General features: G+C 41.1%; 1 protein-coding gene across 6 annotated transcripts; it reads left to right on the plus strand.

The window, feature by feature from the left end:
• The first annotated feature begins 71 nt into the window (after nucleotides 1-71).
• Nucleotides 72-23,964, plus strand: TFG (trafficking from ER to golgi regulator). Of its 6 annotated transcripts, none has more exons than XM_087756362.1 (9): nucleotides 90-231; nucleotides 3,096-3,211; nucleotides 5,313-5,521; nucleotides 11,126-11,209; nucleotides 12,102-12,248; nucleotides 13,772-13,939; nucleotides 16,287-16,427; nucleotides 20,621-20,710; nucleotides 23,180-23,964. In XM_087756362.1, coding segments are annotated over exons 2-9 (1,215 nt in total). In that variant the 5' UTR covers nucleotides 90-231; nucleotides 3,096-3,209; the 3' UTR covers nucleotides 23,554-23,964. The 6 variants fall into 6 exon arrangements, with proteins under 6 accessions (XP_087612493.1, XP_087612488.1, XP_087612489.1 ...); XM_087756363.1 differs by having other exon boundaries at nucleotides 23,183-23,964; XM_087756364.1 differs by having other exon boundaries at nucleotides 3,096-3,199.
• The last annotated feature ends 73 nt before the right edge of the window (nucleotides 23,965-24,037 follow it).

The following is a 24,037-nucleotide window of genomic DNA, read 5'->3' on the forward strand; positions in this document are numbered from 1 at the left end:
TAGAGAGCGCCCCCGGAGGGGGAGGGCGGGGCGGGGAGGAGCACGCGCGCTGCGGCGCTGGCGGCTGGAGCGCGCATGCGGGCGGCTCGCGCAGGCCCGGCAGCCGCAGCGCTCGCGCCGGCCCCCTCTCACCCTGCCACGTACGGGCGGTGGCGGCGGCGGCGGCCCTGCCCGGGCTCGGACGGGACGGGGCGGGGGGGCCTCCACCGGCGGGACCGCGGAGAAGGCAGAGTAAGAGAGCGGGGCGGCTCGCCTCCCCCTCCCCGCGCTGTTCCCGGGGGGAGCCGTTGCCGCGTGTGTGAAGGCGGCGGGAGGGGTGGCTGCGGGCTGGGGGTGAGCTCCCCCCCCCCTTCCCGCCCTCTCCCGGTTCCAGGGGCGACGCGGCCCCTGGAGGAGAGGCTGGGAGACCCCTTGCGTCCCCCCGCCCGCGCCTGAGGGAGGCTGAAACCGCGCCCCGGCCTCTTCGGCCTGGAGAATCGGGGGTGAGGGCTAGCAGGGGCCTCCCCTCCCTCCCTCCCTCCCTCCCTCCTCAAGGGGGGCTCCCCTGCTCACCGAGCCTCTTTCCCCTTGGGAGCTAGAGGAACCGCAGACTCCTCATTTCCCGGCGGCGGGGAACGGCAATGATTTCTGCTCCCCTTTGGGTCGGGCCTGCCCTTATCGGAGCTGGAGAGAAACGAAAAGAGCTCTGCTTCTTTCTGCTCCCCCCCCCCCCTCAGCCCCCAGCTATCCCGGGAAAACTCATGGCTCTGTCGAGTGGGGTTTGGGCGGCAGTGCTGCTTGGCCCTGCTTCTCTGTGCTTCACCCTCTTGTTCCTTGTCCCTGTTTTGACAGAGGAAAAAGTGAAGCAGGAATGCTCGTTCTTCCCTTGCTTAGGGAAGGCTGGTTCTCTCTGCTGCAATGCAAAAAAGGGTAGTGAAATCCAGCATGGTTATGGCATCATGGCTGAAGAAGGGATCCTGAAGTGAATGACTTAGCTTGGACAGTCACTGTCCACATGCACCATTTGGATTGGTGCATGATGTGAATAGAAAGTGAGCCAAGAGGGAAGGGAAAAATCTGTTCCTCCAAAATGCGTGTGGTGCACTGGGAAGGTTAGAAAGATGTCAGCGTGATTCTTATGAAAAATAGTCTGTCTTACACAGGAAGACATTAATGGTTTTTTTTGTTTGGTTGTTTTTTTCCCCCCTCAAGAAAGTAGAGGCTGTGATTCGTTCTGTTAAAAAGCTCATTAGTGTGCATTTCTTCTCTGAAAAACTCTCAAGCGAGTCATCCATTCAGCTATGTCACAGTGAGGGAAGAAAAGCTTGAATGCTGTGTAATTCAATAATTAGAACATTTCACGTAATTTTCTGTAACAGTTGCAAGCAGTTGCAGTGTTTAGAAATTATCTCTTAAAATCTGGACGGCTTCAAGCAGAATGGAGAAGAGTTGGACAAAAAAAGTGCATTTAAATGCTTTCCTGTTACCTTTTCGTAATCACCGATAGTCACACAGCGGATTTCTGTGAGTAGTGTTGGTAAATAAGACATTATAGTTCTGTAAATACATTACAGTAGCCCGTTACCTTGCACGAAGATACAAATGATGCATTCCATCTGTTGAAAGGCCACAGGAGCTCAGGTGTGTCCACCAAAATGTGAATCTTCAGGAATTACAGATGAAGTTCGATTCTTACTGTTGCCAGTTTCTAAGTAACTTACATTGTAACACTAAAGAAGCAGGCTCTGACATTTAAACAACATGAGATGGTGGCTAAATGAACTCTCTAGGTTAAACCACTCTTAGATGCATTATCTGTATCCGGTATTTGTCCATTGCAGTAAATTTTACCTGGAGCTGTAGCAATATTGGGGTGAAAGGAGCACCATCTTCATGCATTACTCCCATTACTCAACTCATAAAGTGTGAGTGAGGAATCAGAAAAGTAGTCTCTTCCTGTTCACCTGCTTTGTCTGTCACAACAGTCTTATCCTCTCCCTGTCAGGAGGGTACAGCCCTTTTTAAAGGTGAACACTTCATACCCAGGATGAGGGGAGCAGCTGCCAGCCTGTGAGAACCAGAGAGGGGCTTTGCCCATTCTCTGGGGTTTGCTTGCTCTCTGCTTCCGTCCAGTATGTCTCGTGCCTGTCTGTTCCAGTTTACTTCCAGTTGAGTTAAAAGAGGAGAGCTGGGAAACCCAGCTTCATGTGCATCAGAGGAATCTACTTTCTCTCTCTGGTTAGCAGCGAATCATCTAAAAATCAAATCATGGATGTTTGAGATTAACCATGTGTGCGAGAGAAACAAGGAGAAGTGTGCCGAGTAGGGTACGCCTGTCGGGTGGGAGGGAGGAGCACAGTTATGTTTTCTGTTGGACTGGTCTGTATACTAAATTATTGTCTTGTAGCTCTGGGTATTAAGCGCTTGTGCAATAAACAGGTGGACTGTGTAAACTTCATGCAGCTCATCACATAGGCTTTTCGGCAGAAAAAGCACAATCTTAAGCTGAATCGAGGGCAGATCATATTTTTAAGTCGTTGTATACCTGTGACTGTATTTTCTTCTTGCCCAGTTCAGTGGCTCTTCCCGTGGGAAAGGGGCATTACTACTCCTTTCCTCTTGGTAGTCTGTCCTAATGCTGTGCAGTTTGTCCTTGAAGACGCACTACTTAATGCCACGGAGGCTTTGGCCTTAAGCTAAGAAATGGACTTCTAGGTTTTTGTACTACTAAATCAATCAAAGTTTATTTTCTTTAACTTAACCTGGGGTTTTAAGATGGAGGCCATACAAATGAATATTTTGAGACTGTTGGGGAAGATCACTGTCCTGGAAAGGAACACATTACTGTTAGGAATTCCTACATGCAGTTAGAAAATTTAGAAAAAATAAACTTCTATTATGAAATTAAAACTCTTTTCCAAGATCTATTTTAGTTGAACTTCAAACTCTACAATACTCAAAGGTGTAAATCTGATTGTTACATTATGGATAAAAGAGTGACTTTTTCTGGTTGGGTATATTTGTTAGGATGTTCTAAAGTGAAAAATGGATGTGAAGTGTATCATTCTAAGGAAGTGTGACTGTAAATAAATATTTTTTTTTTTTTTCTGATGCAGCTTCCTGTTTCTGGCACTGATAGTGCATGGCGACTTATCCTAACTCTGTCCTGAAGTGAGGTGGGAAATCTGTCCAATAATCCAGCATCAATAAGACAGACAAGGTAGTGATAAATGTATGTTTTTGGAAAGGAGGTGAAAGAAAACCTGTGGATGGACAGTTTTATTTTTTTAATACTTTAAATTAAAATAAACCCAAACAAACAACTTCTGCAAAACCCTGTGCTTTTATGACCAACTTAGTGTTAATTAGGCTAAGTTGATGTGCTTGCAGTCAAGGCTTCTGTGTTGCAAAATATGAATAATGCATTAGTGAGCATTAACAATATTATAGACTTCACTGTTTCATCATAGTGTCTCAGCAGCAACCTGGCTGTGTTAATTGCAGGTCCCTTTTCTCTGTAATTAGACTGTATCCACCTACCTCCTGTTAGGTCTGATTGGGAGAATGAGTTTTGTTCAATAGTTGCTTGTCTCTCTCTTTGGATGTCATTGGGCTAAACAAAGGGATTTGTATGAAATGTTTGCTTTATATGAAGTTAATTACCAAAAAACCCCCAGAAACTGAATTGCAATCTAGAGATAGCATCATACTACATTTTTTTTAATGCAAAACATTGCCATTGAAACGGTAGAGTTAAAAATATATAGGTGCATCAAGGTATGATGTATTAAAGGCTTTAGCTGAGTGTCTTGTTTCTCTGGTAGGAGAAAAGTAATTTTCAATGCAGTACTTTAAAAATAGACTGAGCAAAGCAAAAGTCAGTTTTCTCATAAAGCACCGTGTTATGACATCCTTAAAGGTAAGGGAGAAATACCTGCACGTCTCTACGAAGAATTCTTTTTGCACAAGAGAACAAACAGCATGCTTGCCTGCATGTGGCTTTGGAAAGGTCAATTTTGATGTGTAGGGCCGCCTGCTTTTAAGATCTCCCGTATTTGTACTTCAGATGTTAAGATAACTGCGTCTTTAATTGCTCCTCATTCCAGATCTATTGTTTTGGCCCTGTCCAAAACAGTGAAGAAAGAAGGGGACACTTGACTAGCTATCTGGATTTTTTTTTTTCCCATTCCTCTGCTCCCTAGTTTCTCTGTAGTTTCTGTTTTTCTTTTAAACATAAGGCCTTTGCGTTTTTTTTTAACGAGAGATGCCTGATACAAAGTGATAATTTTAAAATTGTCTTATATAAAGTGTTAAAGGTAGAACTCTGAAGTATATGCTGGGTTTTGCTTGGACACAAGATGGCTTTGTTGCACTTTCTTTTAAGTTGGAGCGGTTGTCCACCTCTGTTAAACCACAGAGAGTAACCAACTGTTCTGACCATGTACACTGCATAACAAATTTGTGGCCTAATGAGTAGCTAATGTGTGGTCTATTGAGCAGCTTTTAAAAATGTAAAATCTTGGTTAAAACATCTCAGTCAAAATTTCAAAAAAGGAAAAAATTTTTATCTTCCTTTCTGGAGAGGAACCCTCAATGTGTTCTGATCATGCATATAATAAAACCGATGTTTAGCTCTTCATTTACTTGTTCATGAAATAATACATGATTCAACTTGATCCCCTTCGTAAAGCCACCTTACCACCTATAATCTTTGAAATAAGATATTTTGCTCTGGCAGTCTTTTCTTAAATGAAAAAAAACCCAACCCCAAACCCAAACCAATGCTGGTTATCATAATTATGGGGGATGTAAAAGTAATCTACTAAGGTGATAATGTAACCAATATAATGTTGTAAGGCTGACAGCTTTTGCTGCAATTTCACTTTCCCTGTGAGATGTATACATGTATCTCAAAATCCTAGGGAATATTAGTTCCTTTATAGCTTTTTTCCATGACAGTTTACAGCTGATATCTTACAAAAAAACCCACCCAAGTTTGAAATTTCTAAATGTCACACATATTTAAAAGCTGTCTGACTTTAAAAAAAAAAAAAACAAAACAACTTTTAAATTCTGAGCACTGGGAACTGGGATAACTGTTAATTTGAAGTGTCGGATCTTAGAGTTCTTTGTCCATAGCTCAGTTAATGCATCGTGCACTTTATTGTTTGAGAAATTAGTGCATCACAAAATGTGTCTGAGAGAGGTTCTCTGGAGAGCTTCCTAAAGTAATGCTTTCCAAAGATGGAAAGCTTCAGAACTGACATCAGATACATTTAAATGACTTAACAGTTTAGTTTTTTAAAATGTTTTTAATGTTTTGTTGTTAACAGGTCTGCAGGCAATAAGGAATCCACCATGAATGGGCAGCTGGACTTAAGTGGGAAGCTGATCATCAAAGCTCAGCTTGGGGAAGATATTAGGAGAATTCCTATTCATAATGAAGATATCACCTATGATGAATTGGTGCTAATGATGCAAAGAGTTTTTAGAGGAAAACTTCTGAGCAATGATGAAGTCACAATCAAATATAAAGATGAAGGTAAGGTTTAATTACTACTGGTGAGGTTTAATTACTACTGGTGCTCTGGTATGATTTATCTATGGACAGAGACTCTGGAATTCACCCCTTCAGAATTGTCCAAATTCATTGGCAAATGCAAGTGATTTCTTGTGAAATCCTTTGGATCAGGCAGTAGAATGTGTATCTCTTGTGGTTGTGCTGTCTTAATGTAGTGTTTCCTCCAGTTTTTCTGAAATATCAGCTATCTGAAAGGGGTTTTTTTGCTGTTGCAGGAAGCTGATGCTATTGCAGGTTTCTCTTCTGTCCACTCATTTAACCGTTTTTTTGTGTTTTCAGCGATAAAGTGGTTTTGAATAGTGAGGAGTGAATAAACATGTATGACAATGCAAGCCCTTATAAGACTTTGAAAACTTGATTTATGTAGTAGTAATTAATGATTACGTTTTCCTCCATCAGTGAAGATTAGAAGAAACTTTTAATTTAACCTGACATATTTATTAAAAGTAATCTTTCTCCTGTGTGACTGTTTGAATCTGTTGGACATTGGTTGTTTCAAAGAAAATCTCCATCATTAGTGCTAAACAAATGCAACCTTAAGAAAGAAGGGCTTCGACAGAAGGAAAAGGGCCTTGTTTGAGACGTGTAGAAAGAGAGTTGTGGTTCTGAGGGTTTTTCCTCTTTGAATGTCAGTGTGGGGCATGGAATAAGTTACTCAGTTTGGGACAGAGGGGTGGTATTCATAAAATGAAACTCAGAATGAAGTGATAAAATCCAAAATCTCTTAGTCAGATCAAAGACTGTGTGATAATTATGCTGGTGTTCAGTAAAAGAGCTACGTTACTGAAGCATTCAGGTTCATTTTTCTTAATAGCACTAGGAAACTTTAGCACTGTCTGTGGTACCTAAAATGTCAAATAACATTTGCTCGTACATCTAGGAAATAAAATTTCACTTTGAATGACCTGCGACAGTTTTTTCAGGTTCATGAAACTTTTGAGAGGCACTGCTCATCAAAATTGATATGCAATGAAGGGCTAATATTTTGGGTCTTGATCTCTAGTGGGAGAGAGCTCAGTGGATTTGTGGTGTTTTTGTTTTTCCTCTTATCACAGGATCGATTTCTTTTTTCTTTCTGGAATAAGAAAGGTGAAAGGAAATTGATGGATGCTTTTTCATTAGGTTAAAGCTTCTAGTCCCTTTTTTTGCATTCTTACTGTTCTTTAAGTATAGTTCGCTGGTTTTGTGTATGCTTCTATCTCTGTCTTTTTTTGAAGAAGATAATGGTGTATGATGGACATTGTAATCATGGTTTCATTCTTTGGTTGTCTTTCACAGCCTAGAGACCTCCTACTTTTGATTTTAGCTTTTTTTGTCTCAGAATGTGCTAATTCTCCACTGTGACGTGGGATTTCAGTATATGTTATCCTAGCTGATCATCACTAGTAAGACTGTTTAAACGTTGTTAATATCAGAGGAAGTTGCAAGTGATTAAGGAAAAAGTTAACAGAACTAGGCTTGATTTTGATTGTCATATGAGGACCGTGGTATTCTTGACTTTGCTTCAGCTAAGCTAAGATTCTTCTTTACATCTACTTCAGTCATTAGAAGCATTGGAATATATACGCTCTAGTTATTTCTGTTTTGTTATTTATCGCTCCAGACCTGGAGGAACGCTTGTCTTCATCTGTTATGAGGAGATATCTTAAGTTGGTCTAAGGATTTCCACTACTTCTGCAACCTTGATCTGTGTCTTCTCAGAATTCATGTGCACACTCTTTGAGCATTCAGAAGAATGCTTCATCTACCCCTCCTGGCTTTGTTTCTTGTTGCTATAACATGTGAAGCTAGTGATCTTCAGGCCTGCATATGCGATTTTCTACTTAAAATTTCTGTAAAATACTGTTGCTTTGTATCTTTGTCAAACTGTCATGATCCTTGAATCTAACACATTTTGTTTTTTTGAAACCTGTGTGCTTAATTGGAGAGGCAAGGAAACTTTAAATCCCAATCCTTCTGTCTCTGGATTTGTGGACTAAGATATGCAGAAGCATATTCCTAAGTTATGTTTAGGTTATGCGATGCTTTTATTAATTACCAGGGAAAAGAAGTTTCAGTTTGATTACTGCCTTGTGGAGGTAGGTTTTATATTCAAGCTGGGCATCTTTCAAACTTCTGAACTAAGGAAATTGCTCCACTAGGTGTGAAATCATTTTCATGTCCTGTGTAAGGTTCTTGAATATGTAGTAAAACTCTGTCTGCAAAAAAAACCCCAAGCAAACCAATGAGGACTACCATCAGTGAATTTATATGAACCAAAGAGTAGAATTGCATCTTAAGCACACTATGTTGTTGAGTTACATAGGCTAAAGGCCCTAGGGAGCCAATAATAGAAACGTTACTTTTTTTTGTTTTTTTTAAAGTTAGGCTTGAATTTAAAACTAGAGTGCCTAATACGAGATTGGCCTTTTTGTTCTTGTGTTCATTACCTTGCAGTAGAAGTTAATGTCTTTGTGTCAGAGCCAATAATGAGTTATTAACTCATACTGCATGTAATCAAGGCAGTGTGCTAGTCAGTAATGTCTCTACCTTTGGTAAATTTACCAAAGTGAAGGAAGTTTTTGAATTTTTTTCGAAAATGGAATAGAGGGGAAAAAAAAAAAGATAAGGGTAGATAAAGCTGGTAGATGAGGAAGCATAGCTGGCAGGGCCAAGGATAATGAGGATGATTTCTAATGTATTAAACATTTCTAATTTCTTCTGACTTCTAATGTCATAAAAATTGGAATGCATCATGACGATGCAGAATTAATGCTAAAATACTTTCCAGTCCATCTGTAAGTTAAGTGAGTCACTAGCTTATACTAAAGATAAAAAAAATTATAATTGGCGTAGCAGGGAATATTTAGGATACATGGGAAATTGTAGAGAGTGAAAGCGATGTCCCTTGTAAAAATGAGAAAGGTAAGTTCTTGAAATAACAAGATTAGTAGTGAAAATAAAGGAAAGTCTGTTTTACTTTCCAATAGAAAATAATTAACATTCTATATTCCTATCTATATCATGATAACAGGAATTAGGCTTCATTGACATTCCTTAAAATGAAAAGTTTATTTCATAAATCTAATATACTTAAATTGTCAGACTTTTGTATGGCTTGACATACACATACACCTTTTGAATCCTAGCATATGCTCTACTTGGGTAATAGCTTGATGGCTGTCAATAGGAATCGTAGAACTGTCTTTATGCATTTAACTAGATTCTGTACTTGCTGTTTTTCAGCCCTTTTTTGTTTTTGCTAGCAATTTAAAATAGAAACTTTAACCATTGTTCTTAATGCCTTCAACATAAATGTTAAAATAGGTGAGGGAGAATGAGATGGAATGATTCTTTTGGGTGACATTAATCCATGTAAACTGTGTGCATTACTATACATTTTCATTTGGCTGTGCAGGATAAACTGTTTAGAATGTGCACCTTTGTTCAGGTGGTGAATCTGAACATTGACTGGTATGGCAGAAAAGCATCATAAGATGGTCTGCCAATGTTGTGCATTAAGTAATTATCATTTATTGTCTTACCAGGAGAGTACAGAATACAAGCGCTTTGTGTTAAGACACCAGTGGATTTTGGTATCAGCATTTAGGAAAGGATACTGAAAAGCTGGAGGAAGTGTTTGAGTTGGAGGGAGCCCCCCCCCCCCGCTCTCACTTTACTGCCAAAGAGCACTTTACTGCCACTGTTTGACTTTCATGAAGTTACTTGTTTAGGCTCTGGTTGTATGTCTTGTCATAATGGCAAACAGGGATACTATTACCCTCCCCTTCCTGGCACGGGTGAGGCCCCACCAGGAAGTTTGTGCCCAGTTTTGCCCCCTGCACCCCAGGCTAAAAAGACTTGGAGAAACTGGAGGGGGTCTGGCAGGATGCGGTGAGGATGGTGAGGGGCCTAGGGCAGGTGGCCTAGAAGGGGGCATTTGAGGGAGCTGGGTTTGTTCAGTGTGGTGCAGAGGAGGCTGAAGGCAGAGCTAATAGCAGCCTCCAGCTAACTGAGTGGGAGCACCAGGTGGCAGCAGTCATAAATTGCAGTTTGAGAGGTTGAGCAGGAGTTTTGGCCAGAAGGGTCACTGGAGCAGGTTGCCTAGTGGGGTTTTGGAGCCTCCATGCTTGGAAACTTTCCAGTCTTTGCTCAGTGAATCCATGACTGATACTGCTGTTGACCAATGTTTTTTGAGATTGTGAAAGTGTAAACAGAACATAGGATACAAAAAAATCTTTGGAGAAAACAATTATTCTTTCAGGAAACTTGAAAACTATTTCATATGTCATCAGCTTGTTAGTATTTGTAAGATTTCTTGTTTACTGTATTAGAAGGCAACTTCTTTGAAGACTGGCAGGCGTTGTTAGGTGTTGTTAACGGTGCTGTACTAAGAAAACCTTCCATTGCAAAGGTGTTACTTGCAGTCAGGTATGACAAAATTAGACTATGTAGTTCTTCAAATTTTGAGCTTTTTTCAACTTGCCATCATGTGCTTTATGACTATTCCTACTGCAGCATTCATTTATTTGAAAATTTTAACCATAACTTTTATACAGTTGGAACTTTGTCACCAACGCATAAGGAATAGCTCAGAACTTTTAGGCGGTAATCTGTAATTAAAAACATGTTTCTGTGTCTGTCCACAGAGCCTCCTTGTAACAGTGTTTTAGGGAGGAACATAGGTAGCCTGGAGTCAGCTTTGTTTCAAGCTGTATGCCATTTGTCTAATGCTGTGGCTTCTGAAGGTGAAGCTTCACTGGATAGCGTCTCATCTCAGTTCCCAGTCTGGGAACTGTTCTGGAAGGAAGTGGTCCTGCTATCCCTTCCCTTTCCCTCTGCCAGTACGCACGTCTTCCTAATAATGCGTTCCCACTCTTTCCTTTGCACTGGCTAATTTGTGTTCATTTAATCTATTAATAATCTGATGAATATGTTAAAACAACAGAAAATCCGTCCTGTCAGAGAGAATAGTCTTGGTTTATCTGTGATGTTGTTGAGTAAGCAAAGATGTTCATGTGGATTGTCTTGACTCAAGTTAGAAATTGTGAGAGACCAGACTGGATGGGAACTTGGTGTTTCTTCTGGGTATTAGTAGGATTACAGGTGTTCAGTGCTTTATGTATAGCACTTTTTATCTTCAGAATAAAGGATCCCATACAGTACTAATATAGTTTCTGTGACTGAAAGCAATGTGCAAATTCATTAGGATGCATTGGGATGGGAGTTCCTCTGAACTCTGATGCACAAAAATAAATGGCTAAGAGTTGAGACTTCATGTCAGTTTCCTGGTTTGAGAGAAAAGATTTCTTCTGACTACTTTGACATCTTCATCTCTTCGTTCCTATTTGTGTGTTAAGGCTGATAGATATTTTTACTATTGATTTTTCACACAGGAACTTTGATTTTCAACAAGGGAATGATAATAGTCTTGCATCTCAGTGTTCTGAGTGTAATCTGGGAAAGTGTTCTAGTCACTTAAGATTTTCCCTTGTTAGCGTGCGTGTAAGTAACACTTCTGCCCTAGTGTGAAGTTCAGTAGTTAATGGCTTTGCTTCTAATGTAACTTTTTCATGTTCTTTTCAGATGGAGATCTTATAACAATTTTTGATAGCTCGGATCTTTCCTTTGCAATTCAATGCAGTAGGATACTTAAGCTGACATTGTTTGGTAAGTATAGAAGATTGTTTGTCTTTTTCTTTTTTTTTTATGTTTATTAAAATTCAGGCAGTGGGCTTCACTTGAAGGTACTAAAAACTTCCAGTTTGTCACCTCAGAAGAAAGAAAGCAGTAACTTAAAAATACTGGATTAATACGTGATATGTATTTTCTCTCTTGATGTTTCATGGGACAGCTGAACTTACAGAAACTGAAACTGTTCGTTTTTATAGGATTGCTTAAAGTATTTGGCTTACATATATATGTGGTCAATGTTTTTTTCTTACTATTTTCCATGTTATCTTCTCCTCTCTAGCATTTGTGGGGTTTTCTTCACAGGTGCACGAGAAATGGAAGATGATGATTATCTTGCAGTGTTACTAGTATACTGCTAAAAACTGACAGTAATTGCTTAAAGTTGAATACATTTTAACATTTATTCTTTGGCCTTTGTATAATAGTTGTTTATTTTCAAGCTGCTATTGGTAAATTAGCATGTAGTTCCAAGGAATAGCAAGCAGCCTTTAACTTGGACACTGACCTTATTCATGAATTGCAGCAGTGTTGTATATGCTGCATTAGTTCTAAAGGGACAGCTTTCCACAACCAAGTACGATATTTGAATTGTTCAGGGTGTACTCATGGAAATGAGTAAACCATGCAGCAACTTACTGCAGACTTTACTCTGCAGTTCCGGTTCTGTGGATTATGCTGAAATGAGATTGTATTAAAGGAACAGTAAGCTCTAGAATGAGTTCAGTCTGTGTTGACTAAACTTTGTCATTTTAAACTCCACAGAGGATGACAATGCTACGAGCAAGTAAAAGTTGGGAATATTTTTTTTTTTTCTCTTCTTTTCAAAACATTACTACAGTCTTAAATTTATCCAATTGCTCTTTTGCAGTGAATGGACAACCAAGACCCCTAGAATCTAATCAGGTGAAATACCTGCGTCGAGAGCTGATAGAACTTCGCAATAAAGTCAATCGTTTACTGGACTGTTTAGAACCACCAGCTGAACCAGGCCTTTCCACTAATCTGCCCGAAAGCGGTAGGCAGCCTGGCAAAGAATTGTTTGGCTTGATTTGCAGAGTTGTGTGCTGTTTAACAAAGTGAAAAATGCAGGCTTGAATACTGGTTGTGATCATTCTTCATTGTTGCTTGATTGTTCAGAACTTAATTTTTAATGCTTCAGTTATTTTAGAGGCAGAAATTTTATTCACGTTATCTGGAGTAAAGCGGTCAGTTAACTTTGGAATAAAACTTCAAAGTCTCGAGTTTTTGTTGCAATGTATGAAAACACTGTAACTAACACTTGTGAGCCATGACACTGTTTTGAGAGGGCTTTGAGCTGAATTAATAGTTTGTTGTTGCTGAAGAGTTCTTTGCTCCCAGCTGAGCACTCCCACTGCTTACTTTGGGCTAGCTCTGGTGCTTATCTTGTCATGTTGCTAAGCAAGTTTGATTCACTGAAACAGTAAAAAGCAAATTCAGCAAAAATTATATCCACTTTTTTTGCCAGGTTAGGAAATTGAATCCACACATTTTGAGTTCAGACCAGCATCAGAGCTGTCTCGGGGTAAGCAGCACAAGGGTGCAGGCAGGGGTGGGAAAGGATTATCGGGGGAGGCCAAAACAGGGAATGAAGTCTTATTCTCCCAGTTTTGAGGCATTGCTCTCCTAGCTTAGGGCTGTTGTACTGTAAAAACTATACCTCTGTGCACTTAACTACAGATTTTGGGGAAGCTGGACACAGAAAATAATGACACAAAGTCGTGGAGTACAGCGTTCTGAGTGAAGAGGTGAACCAAGAACGCCAGCCTTTCTTTTAGGAAACGCTACTTTTGTGTTTTATACTTTGAAGTTTTATTGGTTTTATTGTTTAAAAAATCCCAGACCCTGTTCCTACAATATAAGCAATTAATAATTTCAGTGGAATACCATGGATTCTGGTTATAAACCATTTGGAAGGAGACTGGGGTAATGATCTTAGAGTGTAAACAAAACTAGCCAGTCTAAACCTTATCTGCACTAGTTTATTTTTAAGGGAAAATGTAGCACTCTACTAGGTTAAGGGGGTTTCTGAGAGAGTCAGTGTTACTTGTATAGCTGCCAAGAGATGACCTTCAGCTGTCAGCTTAGGAAGAATTCAGGGAGAAGGGGATAGAACAAAACAAAAACTGCAGTTGATAAAACACTGTAATAAACTAGAACCTATCCTGTAAATTTTCTTAATTGTGAATTCTCTGTAGGCAAGTGATACCAGAACAATTTGTTGAAGCAGGAGCCTTGAACCTTTGAATTTAAGACAATTTTAAGTGATATGCGATACTGATACTCCACCGTGTCAGCGTATCTTTAAGTAACTGTGCAATGAAACCCAAGCTTTGTGATTCATCATGGTTTCAGATACATCGCTGATTCATCACTGTTATCCTAACATAAGCATTTCAACAGTTAAAACATTAAAAAAAACCCCACAACTATGCAATTTTAAAGTTGCTGTAGTACAATATGTATGTGTGACGGTGTTTCAGGTCTCAAGAATTAATAACTGGGCATTTTGTTTTGTAGATGCTGTAGATGGTAGGGAAGAAAAGCCTGCTGCTGCTGACTCTAATGTTAAGCCATCTACTCAAGTTATAGCAGCAAGCATGTCTGCATTTGATCCGCTGAAGAACCAGGATGAAATCAGCAAGAATGTCATGTCAGCGTTTGGCTTGACAGATGAGCAGGTGTCAGGTAAGAATACATCTTATGAAAAGGAAAGCAAAACCTGTTCATAATCAGTGACTCAAATCTTGATTTGTAACAGAGCATTTGTGTTTTGGATGTATTAAGCTGTGTTCTGTATTCACTGTTTTCACAATTCTAAAACTCGATATGTTAAGGTGGTGTAACTGTGTGCGCTAACTTTTGCATATAAAATGTTGAAATGTTGCTGTTGATTTTAGCATTGTGTTTTAGCTTAGAGTAGAAAATGGCTTAAAATTTATTTGAATTATTTAAAGCTATTGTGTAAATTCATTGGTGTCTGCCAGTGATAGAAAAACAGTATCCACTGCGCTGCCTTAGGGTTTGATCTTGCAGTTAGTTCATGTTCTTGGCTTGTGCTTCTGCTGTTTGGGCCAGTCAGAATGTTTTGTACGACCCTGCCTTTTCTCTGTTTCATTTCAAAAGTAAATAGTGTCAGCTTCCTTACCGTTAACAGAAAGGAGTAACATACTTGCCTGAATTATGTTTATTCTTGGAGCTGCGTGGCTGTTGGCCCAACCAGAATGCTAAACGTATAAAAACTGATTATACTAAACTGAACACAGTCAACAGAAGATAGGATAACTGAAATTAGAAAAGCAATGTAGAATGTAATAGGGAGCGTGATGCAGAATATAGAGAAGTGATTTTGCACAGAGTCTGCGTGGGTCTGGTAAGGTTTAATGTAGCACCGAAACGTGAAAATAAAACTGCTGTTAGCTAACAGGATTTGCTGTGTACTCTCAGCTTCAGAGCAAGTAAATTTTGTATGGTGTGTGAAGTAATGAATGATACAGAGGGGCAAACGAATAGCAACTGGAGCTTGCTTCTGCAGTACGGCTGCCTTGGCAAAAGTGTGGAGTGCTAGGAACAGATCTGCCCTGCCTGATAGCGACTGTGCAGGGTCCAAAGTCGTACCCGCAGACAGGGCGGCTGTCTTCAGACTGGGGTACTGCTCTGTGGATCAGGCCTGTTGAGCCATCTCCTCCTCCATGCCACGTTTTGGGTACTGTCACAGCATCGTTGTTTCACAAACCTGATAAAGGTTTGATGGTACTTGAAAACTTACAATGGGCTACCTCTGAACAATAAAGTGAGAGAGTGGAATGTGAAGTACAACTAGCCGAAAATTGGAGCTAATTTTTGAAGGAGTGGTTTTGTCTTTTGGTACAAAGCCTCGGTGTCAGTTAATGCTTTGATCATAGCTTCAGTCATACTTCAATGTTTATGCGTCTCCATAATTCTTCTGATAAAGTGAACTGACCTGACCATGCTTTGAAGTACAAAGAACTTCAGAGAACCATTTAAGCAGGATATAAGAAATCCCATTTCTGAAGGTATAATCCTGCAGTTATGTATATAAAGGCAAAGCCAGAAGTAGGGAAATTTGATTCATTTTCCCCCTAATAAGGGTAACGTGAAAACACAATTAAGGGCTTGTTGGATGCATATTTATATTGTGTAAATGTTAACTTTCTTAAAATTGAAAGTGAATTTGCAGCAATTCCAATACTTGTGCTTAACTTCCAAGTATGCATTTGAAAGTAGTGTCTCATAGGTAGCATTCCTATAACTACGACCAGGAACGATCCAGATTTGAGCTCCCGTGTTTCTAGCAAAATATTTTGCATTTAATTGTATTATATCACACCCATTCACATGTGTATTTCAGAACTTCTTACTAAGGTAGAGAAAATCTGAATTCTCTGTTTCCGTGCTTTCTTTGGGTGCTAGCTGGAATATTTTTAGAATTATCAAAGCAGACAATTGTTTTCAGACTGAAGCCTGCTGTATCCTGTCTGGGAGTGCGAATTTAATACCTTCCTTGGAGGTTTTCTGTTCACGTGCTGTGTGACGGTTGGTAAAACACTTTGTTGCCTGGGACCATGTGGGCCACAGTAAAACACTGGTGCATTTGAACAGTTTCACGCAGCCTTGCACCTTTGCTCCAGGTGAGAAAGAATAGGTGCGTAGGGGCATATTCTGTCACACGTAGCGAGTCTGCAGTGTACGTGTGCAAGGTTAACGCTTGAAGCTGTGGAAAACCCATGCTGTCACACAGGGTTTTGTCCCACAAACGGGTTCCTCGGGAGGATGAAATTTGAGTGACCTAGAGACAGGTGGAAAATTCCCCTCAAAAATATTTTGAAAGGAGAGTTTTGATGTGCAAATGTATTTAGTTTTAGCTTGGGTGTGACACTCTCAGATGTAGATCTATGGAAAACTGGAAAAAATGTTAAAAACTTTGCAAGGGAATGGTCTTGAATTAGAATTTTTTTTCTTATTCAAACTCTCCATTCATTTCATGTACGGTATTTTGTTCTTGCTCTACTAGGACCACCCAGTGCCCCTGCAGAAGAGCGATCAGGAACACCGGACAGCATCGCTTCCTCCTCTTCTGCAGCCCATCCCCCTGGTGTTCAGGCACAGCAGCCACCGTACCCCGGAACACAGCCACAGACTGGTCAGGTGGAAGGTAAGCAGCAGGTTTCTCTGCTATTTAAGAGGTGAACGATGGTGTCTGAATCTGAGTGATCAGTAGCTCTGACTTCCAGTTAGCAGACTCAAAGTCGATACCAAAGTACAGATTCACCTGTGCCACCAGGCAGAAAAACTTTTTTCCTCGCATGGTGTTCAACACCGAAACAGCAGGTGGAGCAGTCGCTTTATTTAAAAGGGTCGGTGATGTAAGGTGAGGAGGACTTTCATGGTACCGTTTTCTGCATGCGTCCGTGCTCACTTTACCGTAAGGCAGATTTATATACGCTGCACTTTAAAGCTACCTGAAGTGCTTGGTTTGTGTCATACCCTGTGTGCAGTCAGGTTAAACCACATGACTCTCACATGCGCTGTAGTTTTCCTAGTAACCCTTGAGAGCCTCGGCTGGCTCTCCTTCAAAGCTTCAGGCCTTAACTCAGGTGTTCACATTCCGTTGTCCTACACTTTTTCGCATGTTATTTGACTTCTAAAAATAAACCTATTCAGAGGTTTGCTGCATTTGGGCATTATTTTTCTACTGATATTTCTAAGAGCACTGAGCCTTCGGACCTGCATAGTTCTGGATGAAACTGTCTGTGGAATAACTTGTGTTGGTACTTCTACCTCCGTATGGAGTACAATACAAAGTTGTTTCTGTGTTAGCGTAGAAACAAGTTACAACCCTCTGCTGCTTTCTGTACTGGCGTAATGCTGAGATAATGTGAGAGGCATTACTGAGGGTGATGACAGTATCCCCAGTCACTCGGCATATCTTGCCTGAAGGGCGTCAGTAACATTTTGATTGAGCAGAGTATTTGAGCAACTTGTAGTTAGGCATAATATTTAAGCCGGCACGAATGCTGTTGGTTGTAGTGGAGCTTATAAAACACTTGTTTTGCTGCTTTCAGCTTTTTTTTTTTCCTGTTACTTCCCTAAGAATTAGTCAAGTGATATAAATAAGACAGCAAGAGACATCTTTGTAGCTTAAAGATATAACAACTGTTTGGCGTTTGATGTGTGTGGAAGTTACTTTTGGAAAAAAAAAAAGTGCTTCAGGTTCCCCTGTCAGCAGCTAGAAAACTTAATATTCACAAAATGTACTCTCAGCTACTGAACTTGTATTTTATGAATTTAGCCTTTTTACTTTGCTTTAGTTTTACTTCAGTACAATAAGGTATGAGGTTTTAAGTGTTGATGTTAAACTAGAACAGAAACAAAAAAGTGAAACACTTAAAAACACTAGCAGCAGTAGGTTGGAATCCTGAATGGCTCCTAACACCAGGGAAGGGAAGAAGTGCTTGTTCCAGCAAAACTCATCTTACTTAGGAAAGAAGTTGTCTAGGCTCCTGTATCAGAGTAGATATAATGATTTTTCTAAACTTTGGTCAATGAAAGTATAGTGTGTTTTTTTTTTTTTTTTTTTTTTTTTTTAAACGCTGAACTGTGCTATACCTTTGCCCAAGCCCTTTTTTTGCATGTAAAAGTACAACAGCACTAATTATGAAGGTTTTGGTCTGTAGTTTATGCAGTTTTTGTTATTGCCACTGAAAAATGTTAAGTATTGATTGTATTTTCTTCACTCTATGGATAAAGTAGGGTAGTTCAGTTCTTGGGAAGAGATCAGATGTCGTTATTGGACTTCGTTCATCAGAAATACGAGTGGGAGCGCTTATGCTGTGCATTGTATGCATACGGCAAATAGCAGTCTCTTACCAAAGCTGGGAAATAGATGGGTGATTATCAGCCTCTGAGTTTTTTTCATGAACTAAGTTGCTTTTATCCGAAGTGTTCAAAGGCTTCCCTTTGAAACACGGAGTAGCTTTCCGTACGTCACTGTTTGATAGCACCTCAGTCCGGCGGTCATCTGGGGACCGGTGCTGTCCCGACCTGCCCTTGTGCAGCTGAGGTGAGAACCAGCGCAGGGCTGGGGCCCAGCCGGAGCTTTGGATACGTTTTGATGGTTGGGTTTTCAACAGGATTGGCTCAGGCAAATGGCACTGCTGGTGCAGAGCATGTTCTTGTTAGAAATTAGTTTTAAAACTAATTTTAAAATATTAGTTCACTTCTTCAAAAACCAAAACACCCCAAGCTGTGCTTCCCTTCCACCTTCCCAGTATTTTGAGGATGTAAGTAAAATGGTGATGCCAATCATGTGTCAATCATTCTGGTATATCGGGGATTATTTTTTTAATGGCATTCTTTGCCAATAAATGATGTTACGATGATTATAATTGGTTATTAGTTGTTGTTATTTGTGAATACCAAGTCACGTCACCGCTATGTGCCAATACTAATGAATGTATTGCCTTCCTGGATAAAGTTTTAAGCATTTACTAGTTTGAATTAAATCAACGCAACAAAGGCGTTTCAGTACAGTGCTGTCTCTTGTGGCATGCCTGTGCTTTTGTACCACTAAATCCAGTCACTGAACACACACGAGAACCAACTATGTACAGCTGTGGACACTTTTTTAATCTTTGCTGAAATAGATGTACAAGTTCATTCATGCAAGCACTTCGTGATCTTCTAGGGAAAAGAATGTTGTGTGAATATACCTGTTTGGTCTTTTTTCTGGATCAAGCTAAAATGGCTGTTTCGGTGCACAGGAACAATGGTAAATGCTGGCAAATCCGTGACTGCAGTAAGCACTGCTAAGTACAAAACCAGACACTGATGCTGTAGCTCACCTTGTTTTCAGAGTAAAAATCCAGCGAGAGGGGAAAACTGTGTGTTTAAGGACCCATAGGATCCCTAACTGCATTCATGGCTGTAAATTAAGAATGTTTTCTTGAACGGCACTGGAACTCCTCTCTGCTCCTCACTACCGCTTCAGCCCTGGTGAAGACAGCTAGCTGCCTCGGAAAGCTTTGGAAAAACTGTGTGCTGTTCTGTTCATATTCCTGTACCCGGGGTCTCCAGCAGGTGCCAGTGTGGCCTCTCTGTTAGCCTGTAGGTAATCACCCGAGACAGGCAGCCTCCTGGGTCTTCTCCCAGAACTTCCCTAGAACAACTGAGCGTAAGAAACAGAAAACATGCATTCTGAGCCTCTAATTCTTAATTATCAAGCTAACAGGCTTAAATTCTCTTCAAGCCTTGTGTTTAGCACTCTTCATCCCACAATAATTGCATACCAAATAATATTTTGAACGACTGCACCAATATAAAATATGTTGAACACCTTAGTGTGAGTGTAAAATACCGTTGCTTTCAGCTGCAAGTAACGCAGAGAAAAGAAGTAGTAAGGAGTTCTTTTAAAGCAGTGTGCACAGGGGTCTGGGAGGACTTGTGCTGAGCTGCTTTTGTCTTGGTGCAGTTCAGAAAATAGAGCTTACAGTACATTTATACAGTCTGCTGATCTTTGCAGAATGAATAATAGTGCAGTAACACTTTATAATAGTAAAGTTTCCATGTCTGCTCCAGTTCAGCTAAGCTTTAGTTTTGGCAGATAACTGGTGGTGTTCTTTGACTGTGCCTGTTAATAAATTGAAAAACAGCAGAAGTATAAAGCCTAAACAGGGCCAGTAGGTTAAGTCTAAACAAATATTCTGCCTCTTCTTGCCAAGAAATTGGAAACAGTGAATTTAGGAAAAATTAGCATTGAATACCTAAGCTTAAGAATGTATGGTTTTATTTTTGCTTTAGGGTGTATACCCCTGGGTCTCTTAAGAAAACTTGGCTTACGGCAAGTCAGATACTAAGAGATGGATGACTTATCTGGAAAATGTGGTCAGAATAAATAACGTACCACTCTGCTTACAGTACTTTGATGCAGAAATGGTCTGAAAAACCTAATATAAACAGACCATCTAGGATATGTTTGACTTCTGAAGTACTTTAATTTACAGTGTAAGTTCTGGAGCAGTTATCGAGACGTTTAAAGATTCCTGCTCTGTTACCCAGCAGCGTAGCACTAACTAAGGTGCGTGGCTTCTGGCATCCTCTGAAAATGTGAAAGAGTAAGCCTCGTGCACCAAGTTAGTTCAGAAACTAAAATCTGTAGATGGATTTCAGTTGGTAATTAGGTGGAACACATATTCAAATTTCGCTGTGTTCAGATTTTTTTTAAAAAAGCTTTTACGTGTTGTGAGAGGGTTTGTTTCTGTGATTTTGAACTGTTAGGATGCTGTTCCCTGTGTGTTTATAATGTAGCTAGGGTGCTGGGCTTCAACTAAATACCTTTTTAATCCATAGGTCAGATGTATCAACAGTACCAACAGCCTGGTTATCCTGCTCAGCAGCCGCAGGCTCAGCCTCAGCAACAGTACGGTATGCAGTACCCAGGTAAGCAGCGCTCTCGACGGCGGTTTAGCTGTCAAACCTTTCCTTTGGTGCCCGACCCCGTGAGCTGCGGTGCCTGAGTGCCTGTGGTTCTGATGGGAACTGGCACAATTCAGAAATTAGCAGTAAGGGAACACGGTAGCTGTCTGTGTTTTTAATACGTAGTTGGAGTTCTGGTATCTCAAGCCTACTTGATTGTGACCAAAAGCAGACTTCGTTATTAATCAGCAGGAATGCATTGGTAGCAAGGTAGGCAAAATGAATCCCCTGAAGTGTGAGCAGTCTTCAGGATTAACTGCTGCAGTCTCGGGATTCTAGCAAGTAAGTGAGTGACTAAAACATCCCCATTTAGCTTCCTTAAATACCAGAGGTATATAAAGATGGCCCGTACTTCTAGAGTGATCTCCATGTACAAAATCTAGTGGTGTGAACAGTGATCATAGTTGTCATTTAGGAAATGCTTAGTATTAGAAACACTGTCATTTCAGAGAAAATTTCAAGTGATAGGGGTTTTTTGTTGTTGAGTTTGCTGATACCCCAAGTAAAGGTGGCTGTAGACTTTTAGCAGAAGAACATTTTAGTGCAGTAGTGGTTTATGTGCAGTCAAATATGAAAAGCTGGCTTTTGCGTATGCCCAAAATAAACTTGACTTTCAGTTATGTACTGCTAAAGCAGCTGGCATCTGACAATGCATGGTATGTGCTAGGAATCATAATCCAGCTAAAGTACAGGGCTGAACCTGGATCAGCAGATTCCATAACAAATTGCAAGTTGCTTAATGCTTTTAGAGAATGATACAAAGCATTTATCGTTCCTTGTTTTAAACAATCTGTCTTCCTTCAACGAAAGACTCCCGTACCAGTAAGGGACTCCGAAGAGAGCCTGTATGGCCTTTTTTTGGTGTGCAATATATACAGCGGGAGTGCATCAGTTTTGATGTGGATGAGAACACTTGCAGGGCTTATGAAGAAATTCCATGTTTATCTTGGATAAGAACCCTAGAAAACTTGGAACTGAAGGTTCGTGCCTCAGCCCTTGTTCCTGTGCACTGCGCGAGAGCTGGTTGATTTGGGTCTCTAAATGGCATCTGGTTCCCTGCCGATTTCTCACCCCCACATTTGTAATTAGAAGACGGTGACAGACTTTCTGAAGTCTAATTTCAGAAGAAGTAACAAGCCTGTTGGAAGGAGGAGGGTCTATCTGACTTTCTTTAAGCCTAAAAACTGAGCAGGGGGGAAAAAAAGGAGTTTCCATTGCTCCCTAGCCCTATCCAACCATCAGCTAATCCATTATTTTCGTGGAGAAGTTCCCCTGAAAGCTGTAGTGCCATGCGAGGTCAGCATTCTAATCCACATCATCTCCGAGTAAGAATGACACACCACCAAAACCGAGCTGGGCCTCCTCTGGTTCTCAAAACTTATTTCACGATTAACCTCATCTTTCAGAAACAGTCTTTTTTTTGAGGACCTGGTGACAGCAGCCTTTGAAGATCTTGACTCATGGGATTTTTTTTTTTTTTTGTTCATTTGTTTTGCTGTTGTTCCCATGCGTATTGTCTCTTTCCAAACCTGTGTCCCCCCAAGAGCAGGCGCCATTCCCACTCTTGTAGCTCTGCTAGGCAACAATGTGGCTATGTACTCGGGGTAGTAAAAATGGGCCCTTCAGAGGTTTCTCTCATGAGTAAATTTTGATCCCGGTTTCAAGGTGAGTTTACTTCAGCGCATTCTTCAATCCTTACTCTCTTTCCATTCAGGGCTGTGCACTTTTAATAATTTGTGTGTCTGGTGTTTAATGCTGACAGGATTCCAGTCACTGGAGAGGTTTCATTGCAAGTAGCTGCAGGTGTGTTTCACGATGGATAAAAGTAGCTATTTCTTCATAAAAGGACTTTGTGTCATTTTTAAAGTTTTTTCAATAAGAGAAATTCCGGTTTTATACAGAAAAATCATGTTTGGGACATGTTTAAATGGAAGCGTTGTACTGAAGTGTTCTGTTCTGCGCAACTCTCTCATATGTAAAGAACTAAGAACACCTGTGATTTAACCAACGGGGGATGACTTATATTAAACCCTGCCAATATTTTCATGACCGTTTAGTTTTGAGTTTGTACTTGGGGGAAAAAGGTTGCAGTTTGCCTCATTTGCCAATGAAGCTGTTTTATTTTTCATGTGACAAAATGGTAAAATACTAGTTGTCGTTTTTTTTTTTTTTTTTTTTTTATTTCTTGTCAGTCATGGGAAAACTAGTTTGTACTATTTTCAGTGTCGCTGTGCAGCCGGGGCAGCGCCCCAAAAGCCGGGCAGCCTGCTTATGCGAAGGGCAGGAAGCCTTGCCGTTTGTTCTTGGGTTGCCTTCTCTGTGCCTATGTATTGTTTTGTGTTTGCCACTGCCAAAAAAAAAAAAAAAAAAAGGTATTTCTGCGGATGTGGGCGTTCTTTGCAGTCTCTCACCCCTTGCTCTCTGCCTTCCCAGCAGGCTACAGCCAGCAGCAGCCCCCCTCGCAGCAGGGCCAGCAGTTCCCGGCCTACAGCCAGCCCCCGGCCCCGGCCGCCGCCGCCTTCCCCGGGCAGCCGCCCCAGCAGCTGCCGCCCCAGCAGCCGCCGCAGTACGGGGCGGGGGGCAGCTACCCCCCGCAGCCCTACACCACCCAGGCCTCCCAGCCCGCGCCCTATAGCGGGCCTCCTGCCTCCCAGGCGGCCCCCGGCACCTACCAGCCGCGGCCCGGCTTCACCCCACCGCCCGGCAGCACCATCACCCCCCCGCCCAGCGGGCCCAACCCTTATGCCCGCAACCGGCCGCCCTTTGGCCCCCAGGGCTACACCCAGCCGGGACCCGGCTACCGGTAAGGAACGCGGGCGACCGGTGGGCGCGGTTCCGTCCCAACAGACTCCAGGATTTTTAATTGGGATCCCAAACTGTCAGGAGGCAGAACTAGAGCTGGTGATTAAATTCTGCTGGGGGGAGGGGAACGACCAAACCAATCTTTCCTGCTTTAAATGGTATCCGCTTCCTAGTTTAATTTGGGGCCGGGTTGTTTTTGGGAAACACTACCTAGGTGTCTGTAAGGTGATTGACATTCTAGCTTGCCTTGTCTGAAGGATCTGAAGATGCTAGTTGGAAGTTTAGCCCACTTACCAGGCTTGTTTTTACTAATACCATGATGTACTAAATTAGATTCATTCTGGAGGTAAAACTAGATATGATGTATTATAAATTGTAATGCTCACATGGAAAACTAATAAAAACCCTGAATCTATTATTTGCGTGATCTTGATTTTAGAGTTTAGGTAATGCTGACAAGAAAACTGCGTTAAGACAAGCGGGCGTGCT

This window comes from Nipponia nippon, unplaced genomic scaffold (genome assembly GCF_047370975.1).
Source record: "Nipponia nippon isolate SJK-2023a ecotype South Korea unplaced genomic scaffold, ASM4737097v1 scaffold_2, whole genome shotgun sequence".
NCBI lineage: Eukaryota > Metazoa > Chordata > Aves > Pelecaniformes > Threskiornithidae > Nipponia > Nipponia nippon.